The sequence below is a fragment of the Coregonus lavaretus genome (genome assembly GCF_964263955.1).
Source record: "Coregonus lavaretus genome assembly, chromosome: 11".
Lineage (NCBI taxonomy): Eukaryota > Metazoa > Chordata > Actinopteri > Salmoniformes > Salmonidae > Coregonus > Coregonus lavaretus.
The window spans coordinates 10,495,070-10,504,165 of NC_139998.1; the positions used below are offsets into that span (position 1 = coordinate 10,495,070).

General features: G+C 42.4%; 1 protein-coding gene across 1 annotated transcript; it reads right to left on the reverse strand.

The window, feature by feature from the left end:
* Positions 1 to 786: 786 nt before the first annotated feature.
* Positions 787 to 5,308, reverse strand: LOC311137787 (dual specificity protein phosphatase 6-like). The gene is made up of 3 exons (XM_084172373.1): positions 4,341 to 5,308; positions 3,690 to 4,124; positions 787 to 2,592 (listed from the first exon to the last, which is right to left on the reverse strand). Exons 1-3 carry the CDS (start codon positions 4,738 to 4,740, stop codon positions 2,279 to 2,281), a joined length of 1,149 nt encoding a protein of 382 aa, XP_084028499.1. The 5' UTR covers positions 4,741 to 5,308; the 3' UTR covers positions 787 to 2,278.
* Positions 5,309 to 9,096: the final 3,788 nt, after the last annotated feature.

Sequence of the window (9,096 nt, forward strand, 5' to 3'; positions counted from 1 at the left end):
TGTGTGTGTGTGTGTGTGTGTGTGTGTGTGTGTGTGTGTGTGTGTGTGTGTGTGTGTGTGTGTGTGTGTGTGTGTGTGTGTGTGTGTGTGTGCGTGCGTGCGACAAACAGTCACTCCACCGACTTGGCATGATTTAAATGTGTGAACTGCTGTTAGCATTGCGTGTGAACATGATCTCCTGCTTAGCCGTGAGGATTGTCTCTCAATACCCTACAGGTCTTAACAAGTATGCACCATACCATGCCATCCACAGTGTCAGATAACACTATGTTTAGGGACTTTCAGTTCCCTTTGATGGGCTGCTGTGCTCAAACAAAGGCCATCACCTTCAGGAAGTGCCTCAGGAACTGAATGTGTGTGTGTGTATGTGTGTGTGCCCCAAACGCCCCAACCTGGAAAAACCAGTCCTTCAGTGATTCAGTCAGTGTGACTGGAATCACTATGTGTTCTGATTATGTACAGCACATGTTCAGTAACATTTTGGACGAGTTCCCAAAAGAACATAATGTGCCAGTGAGACACATCATGTTATACAACACTGGTGGTGTGACAACGTGTTAAATGTTATTTGTATTGGATAATTGCTGCATTTGAGAGATTAGATGTCTTAACCTTTGTGGTTAAAGGACACCCATATATTTGTGAATGGCTCCTTCTGAGTCATCTGGCTGATGATTGTCACGCACACACACAGTATGTGCAATGGTTTAAGTGGAACCGAGGAGTCGGAGTCCACTTACAGTACATAATGTCAACAAACTGTTGAGGAATGAAAAAAGACATTGGTAGAAGTAGACAAAATAGTAATTTATTAATAACTTATAATTTCTTTACATTCGTAAGAGAGGAGTGTATACTCGAGGAGCGGTGGTTGTTGAAACCAAAATGTCTTTCCCCCATAGACAGGCTTTCTCTCAGAAGGAAGGACAACAAAATCATTTTTTTCTCAACCAATAAAAAACTGCATTTCACAGAGGCAAGGTGAGCAAGGCCTACTGCTTTGTCAACATCTCCCAGACTTTGAAAAGCCTTGCTCACAGATAAGAATTCACTTCTGTTAACCCTCATTGTTCCCCACTAAATAACAACATAAACAGAAGGTAGCAATCTTAAAGCTATTTCTATCTAACTTAACTGAATAACAACTCAAGTTTCTTAACATAGCCATGCACTGACAGTTTCAGTGATTTGTTGTAAAATTATTATAAAAGTAATTTTGCTATGGTTCAATTTGGTAGAATTGTGATAGGTGGTGAAAGCATAGCTCGGGCAAAGTCCTTTGAGGGTTAATGCACGATAACACATCTATGTACAGAACTAAGGCATACAACCAAGGTGACTTTTATTTGGGTGAGGGTGGGTGCAAAAAAGGCCTGTCGGCCGAATTCACATATAAAGCAAATATGAAATATATTACACATATATATCTTTTTACGATTCTTGGAAAACCTACTAAATTTTTTGGCATAATAAACTTAAACATACTGATCAATGTACAGTTGGTTTGCTTAAATAAAGTAGAAGATGAAAAAAAAGTATCTTCAGTACCCACTTGTTGCAAAGGGTATACTAGAGCAAGGCTTTACTTTATTGTCTTTTATATTAAGATATATACACATGTATAAATGATTCAAATGACTCCACACATGTAAAATGTAGTTCAATATACTGTGGCGTCTTAACCAGGGGTGTTTCAACCCCAAACAGGCAAATCTTCACAGAAGACAAGTAATATGCACCCGAAAAAAAGTATTGAAGGTGCAAGTGCTAGCCCAAAAAACAAAAAGTATTTATAATCATATATATGTTCAGATAGAACAATCCTGTCTCTTTGGCACACCAGCCTTTCGTTGTGAAGTTAAACGTACACTTGACCACCAGATCACTTTACGTCTCTTTCAATGCATTGACAGAAAAAAATCAAGGCAAAAACCTAATCCAGTCCAAAAGCGATATAGGGTTCTAGAAAGTTAATGTGCTTTCTTTTTCTCTCTCTTCCCCATCTTCTCTCTTTCATTCATTCATTCATTCATTCATTCTTTCTTTCTTTCTTTCTCTGTCCCTGTTTTTGCAGCAGCTGCTTCTGAGCCTTCGGGCAGATCGACCACGTGCCCTTTCAGCAGCCATGCTTGGCAGCTGGTAACCTCAAGCCAACTGTGTCAATAACGGCAGGATGTCACCATGTCACAACAGGTGACGGAAATAAAGTAGAGAAACATTGCAGCGTTTCAGGTTTCATTACACCTCCGAGCCAGTAAGGGGCGACGATGGCACTGCCTCACGTGGACTCCAGAGGGTCCAGCTGGAAGACGTTGTGGTTGGTGGGGGTGGTGAAGTACAGGGGTTGTGTGGGGGCCGCCACCCGGTTATCACAGAGGCTCTTCAGGCCCAGGGTGCGCTCAAAGTCCAGGAGCTGGCCCATGAAGTTGAAGTTGGGCGAGATGTTGGACTTCTTCATCTTGACAATGTCGTAGGCGTCGTTCATGGACAGGTTGAGCTTCTGCATGAGGTACGCCACGGTGACTGTCACCGAGCGGCTGATGCCGGCCAGACAGTGGACCAGGACGCCGCATTTCTGACTGCGAGCCTCATCTGAGAAGGACAGGAAAAAAGAAGAAGAACATGTTATAGACTTTTGTCAGATATGCATAATGTGTATTCTGAGAAAACACAGCGATACAAAAACAATTGCTCTGAACATATAGATACTGAAAAATAAACTTAGGCTGTGGAAGGACTAGTGGAAGGGCTACCAGATAAAACAGTGCCTGTGGACAACATTGACTAAACCAGTTCCACGCTTAAGCGGCTGAAGTCTGAAACGATCATAACAGTCTCAGGCCCAGACACATCCATCAACAAACGGCTGTGGTACTCTGCGCATAAACAGAGCCGACATTCTCTAATTTGGCCTGGAGTACCACGACTTGGAAATTGACTATTAACGCTCTATCAGGCTTCCCGAGTTACTTGACATTGGTGCCATTTGGGCGTATAAACGTAGGAGTCATGAGGGCACCCTGTCAGGGCTAACAGGATGACAACAGAGCCTGTAAATGGTTCTCTTTGTGAAGGGAACACATCGCTGGGCTGTCCTAGATTACTTTCAATGGCCGCTTCCTTCCTGTTGTGCTCAAATTACCCCCTCCCTCTGCTCTTTCTCCCCCTCTCCAATTTCCACACAGGCCTTTGTATTGCAATTACACAAGCCTGAGGTAAGCTAGGCCCCGGCTGCAGACCAAAAAAGCAGGAAGTGTTCCATTGAAGTTTAATCATTGTAATTTGGGAGTAGTTTATTGTTATGGGCCATAGAACTAGAATAGTATTTCTCTGCTTGGCACAATGGACTTAATCTTGTTCCCTCTGTATTATTCTCTTTGATTGACTGATAAGAAAGTACTCCAGGACATGTATAATCCAAATTGCACAATAATAACTAAAGAACTTCCTGGTGATAAGATATCTTATTAATAAGTGTAAATTCCCATACTGTGGGCCTGTGGCTTTCACTAGTTAGGCTAATATAGGCCTAAATGTACAACAACTACATTTTTTATCCTGAATTCATTCTGAGGTGATATAAAATATACCTGTTTTATTTATTAACCCTGTGCGTTAAAATGAATTATTGTGTGTAAATTAGAATCGGAGAGGTATCCGTGTGCTTGAATATAAGTTATTGGGCTTACCTATGAAGCTAATGGCTTCCGGGAAGAACTGTGACAGATTCTGGCTCCAGTGATCAGAGATGGGGATCTGCTTGTACTTGAATTCCCCGGCGTTCTCGAACATGTTGGGCAGGTTCGGAGTCACGTTCAGAATGTACTTGATGCCGAACTCTTCCAGAATGTCCAGGTTGGTGGAATCCTTGGCGCAGCCCAGGTAGAGGTGCGGGAGGATCTCCACTGGGAAGGAGGGCTGGGGGTTGGAGAGGGGACTGCCGTCTGAGTCTGTGGCGCTGCTCGGGTCCCTGTCGATGTCAGACTCGATGTCGGAGGAGTCGGAGCTTATCCGCAGCCCCCCGAGGCCGAGCACCTGGGCAGTGGGAGAACTGCTATTGAAACAGCCATCAAGATTGGTTTCGCACAGGGCAGGGAACTCGGCTTGGAATTTACTGAAACCACCTGTAAGATGAATGAAATAATATTGTTAGACAAATCCATTGATAAAAACATGCCGAGGCTACACAATGTGGTGACCTAATATATTTGCATTATCCTATTCGTTTTAGCGCCAAATGCATCCAAATATTCACTTATTCATTATTAATTAATTTACCGAATTAGGCCAAAATTTTAGTGGAAAATATGCGCTTCTGGAAAAATAACAACTTCACTCACCCTCAAGGTAAAACGCCTTGTAGCCCTCGTCTTTCATCCTCTTCAGCAGCAAGCCCAGCACGGAGCCCCCGTCGACATTTTCGTTCCATTCCCTGCTGTACTCGTCATACAGCACAATAGTGTCCGTCTTGCACCTCCGCGCAAATCTCTCCCGGTCCTCACCGTTTGAGAGTAGGGACTTGATGGGAAGATTGCCCTTCTTCAGCCGCCGGAGCATCAGGCTCGGGATGGCCACGTTAATCGCCGTTTCGACGTGAGAGGACTCGTATAGCTCCAGCGCTCTGCAGTCCATTACCAATAGGCAGTCTTTGCGCGTCTGGAGCTGCTCCTGCAGCCACTCCACGGTCTTGCTGATCGCCATTACCGATTCGAACTGAACGGGCTTGGGCTTGTCAAGCATTTAGCAAAACAAATATGTTAACTTCAATGCAGGAAAATTATGTGGTCGGTCCCTGTAGGCTACAGCAAAAGGCCTTCAACAACAGAACGTTATGACGACTGGAGCATTGAGGAAATGGCAGCGCACACTGGTCGAGAAAAAATTATATTCTGGAATAACTGCAGAAATGAAAACGGATATAGGCTATTGCATTTATCACGAAAATTAGCAAAACACGAATGTTTCTTAAATATTCGACTGCAGATTGCCTATACACTAGCACTCATTCATGCAGCCGCTGGAAGAATGTCCATGTATTTATCAATGACTCACTGGCCAGCACTGACGTTGTCTTCGTATTATATAACTCAGGATTTTGCAGTAGAAAATATTCTTCTTCTGTAAAAATCAAAATTAGACGGATTGATTGCAGGACAGTTGCAGATAAAAGGCATTTGTAATCATTTCCAATGATGTATTTCTTCTAATGTCGTCTATCCCCAACGTTCTCGTTGTGAATAAGCCTATTTTATTGTTGTCGAGGCTGGAACGTTGATGATGCGCTCTCCGCAGCGCCAAGCTAGTGAATGGTTACAAACGCGAGGCCTTTCAATGGATACATTATATCAGCCAGCCAATCAGAGGGCGCCGAGCAGTCGTTGCCCTGGAAACGAGGCCGGATGGAAGAAACTGTGTTGATGAATTGTTAATATGTTTGTCATTCACAAAAACGGAAAGTAATTTCCGCTCGGGATCAAGTGAGTGCAAACAAACAGAAGCGGCACTGCAGGGGAAGGAAGGAGAGGGCTTTTACTTAGAGGGTAGAGGGGGGGAATCCTTCCTTGTGCTCAGATTTCTTAATGCTAAAGTTGCGCTATGACAAGTGATTTGCACGGTGAGGCAGAGTTGTAGAGAGGTAGCCTATTTGCGTACGGGACACATGATTGTACTTTGGAACCTTTTGGAACCTCTGTCTAAATGCATCCGTTTTTCATTGTTGCATTTTGTCAATGAAATAAAACAATTGTATGATTCCATGAAATGTTAAACAATTTGATAAATGAATTGATATATTACAATTACAACACTCTTCTAATTTAACATGGTTTGTAAAGTACAGTACCAGTTAAAATTTTGCACATACAGTTGAAGTCGGAAGTTTACATACACCTTAGCCAAATACATTTAAACTCCGTTTTTCACAATTCCTGAAATGTAATCTTAGTACAAATTCCCTGTTTTAGGTCAGTTAGGATCACCACTTTATTTTAAGAATGTGAAATGTCAGAAAAATAGTAGAGAGAATGATTTAATTCACTGGAATTGTGATACAGTGAATTATAAGTGAAATAATCTGTCTGTAAACAATTGTTGGAAAAATTACTTGTGTCATGCACAAATTAGATGTCTTAACCAACTTGCCAAAACTATAGTTTGTTAACAAGACATTTGTGGAGTGGTTGAAAAACGAGTTTTAATGACTCCAACCCAAGTACCTACTCGTTCCATTTCTTTATTTTTACTATTTTCTACATTGTAGAATAATAGTGAAGACATAAAAACCATGAAATAACACATATGGAATCATGTAGTAACCAAAAAAGTGTTAAACAAATCAAAATATATTAGTAGCCACCCTTTGCCTTGATGACAGCTTTGCACACTCTTGGCATTCTCTCAACCAGCTTCACCTGGAATGCTTTTCCAACAGTCTTGAAGGAGTGCCTACATATGCTGAGGACTTGTTGGCTGCTTTTCCTTCACTTTGCGGTCCAACTCATCCCAAACCATCTCAATTGGGTTGAGGTCGGGGGATTGTGGAGGCAAGTTCATCTGATGCAGCATTCCAGCACTCTCCTTCTTGGTCAAATAGCCCTTACACAGCCTGGAGGTGTGTTTTGGGTCATTGTCCTGTTGAAAAACAAATGATAGTCCCATTAAGTGCAAACCAGATGGGATGGCGTATCGCTGCAGAATGCTTTGGTAGCCATGCTGGTTAAGTGTGCCTTGAATGATAAATAAATCACCAGCAATGCCAAAGTTAAAGTTCGCTTACACGCCTACATTAAGGACCAATAAACATAAATTCTGCTCACAGCTAATTTGTCCTATAATAACAAAACAGATGCCATACATACATTTTGCTAAGGACGTTTCTACTTAAGCAATAAGGCCTGAGGGGAAGTGGAATATGGCCAATATGCCAAGGCTTAAGCATGACGCAAAGCAGAGTGCCTTATTGCTATTATTAACTGGTTACCAATATAAATATAATACTAATCCTCAAATTAAAACCAGAAAAAAGACATTGTTGACCCTGTGTTTGTTGTCTGCAGCCATATTGGTATAGGCCTATCTCCAGATTCTGTGATGTCTTCTCTCACACCTCAGTAATCTGAACTGCCTTGCATGATGTCACAAAACAGTACCACAGAAGACAATAGTGTTTATCTTGTGAAATCTTAAGGCTCTTTTAAGTTAAAGTTGTTATAAAGCAGGGGTGTCAAACTCAATCAGTGCACAGGGCAATATTGAAAAACACAACAAATTTGTGGGCCAGACATAGCCTATTATGTTTGTTTTCACACAAAAAACGTGCATACAACTGCAAAAATGGCCATTGTTTTAATTGAACAAATGTGGCTCTTTATAATGTCCACTGATGTACATAGGATGCTGTATATAGCATTTTAACATATTAAAACAAAAGAAGAGATAAAAAATATGTGTCCAGACTTTGTTGCTATGCTTGCAGATGTGCATAATATGCTAATCAAAAAGCATTTAACAACTCCAAATAACAACAACATAGCTAGGTTGTTGTAACATTTAAACTGAAAACATATTTTTCATTTTGTGGTACTGCATGGATCACCGGTGCGATTGAATGCAGCATTGTTGTACGGCGCACTCAAAATGTCTTTAGTTGAGTAGCCAGTCTAGGCTATTGCTCAAATGTTGCCGTAATAGGCCTACATGTTTCTCATTTGCATGGTGTTTTGTTGCAGGTTTTGTTTTTTTTAGTTATTAATTGACAAGCTTTAAAAACCGAAGCCAGACTGCAACATTTTAGTAGCCTAGCTAGGACTGTGGCATGTGTCTGTACACTTTCCCTCCTCTGCACGCTGTAAACCTGACACAGGAAAATCAGCGCAATTGACATTGAATTCAGCAATGCAAGCTCACAAGGCTGTAATTTCAAGTATACTTTTTGACAAGCAAGATTACATTTTCTGTAGGCTACAGCAATGACCTGTTGGTACCGAAACTTGGCATAGACATTTAGCCTACAACACGTTTAAACTTTCGGTCCGGTAGAAGATTCGGTCAGTGCCATTAGTGATATGATACAGGGCACTGGCTGGCTGTGTGTGGGTGTGGGGCTGGGAGGAGGGGTGTGTGGCAATGCACTGCATGCAGCAGGTTGGCAGTGCTTGCAGTGACTTGTAGTGCAGCACATCGCAGACTGTATGGAAGAGGGCCAAAATTAATTGACAACCCAAATCGTTGCGCATGCCAGATAGAAATACAAAAGCCTTCATAACACAGTCATAAGAAAACCTAACATGCCAAGGTATGACAATAGTGATAATATCATGCCACTGTATTTACTGAACTTAACTAGGGTAAAAGTTTACTGAATTGTACTTGGGTGACATAATGAGCTTAATTTTTTTTAGAGTAACTAGTGTATAGGGCTAGTCCCATGCAAGCAAGCACGCATGCACACACACACACACACATTCTCTGTCTTTCAGGAACAAATGGCCCCTGCCCCCTTTACTCCCTCCCCCTCCCCCACCCCCCTTTCTCTCTCCACCACCCTCCCTCCCTCGCTCTCCTGCTAATCTACTTGCCCTCCTCCTTGTTTCTCAGCCACTGGGTGCTTGTTGTCTAACTGGGAAATCCTTTGTCCGTTCACAAAAGCTCCCTGTATCCAGCAGTCGTGAGGTCTGGACTGGAGCCGCGCCACTGTACAGATGGGGTCGGGGAGGGAGTGCGTGTGTGCATGTTTGTGTGTGAGAGCGTGAGGGAGAGAGAGATTGAACTAGAGAGAATGTGTGTGTGTGTGATAATGTGTGTAGGCTGAACAGGGTAGGAGTTTATCTTTCTGTAACTATGGCCTGTTCACAATATTCAACTTCCTGTAAGTTCCCTCCGTGGGCCACCAATGGAGAGAAAGTTCCAGACATCCCAGAAAATACATAACACAGAGTCATGTCAGACTACTGTCACTGGGTGATAAGAACCACAGTCTTTCTCCTGTTTTCACAACAATGATGTTATCTGCTGTAGTCAACCCAAACTGGGATCACACACACACACACACACACACACACACACACACACACACACACACACACACACACACACACA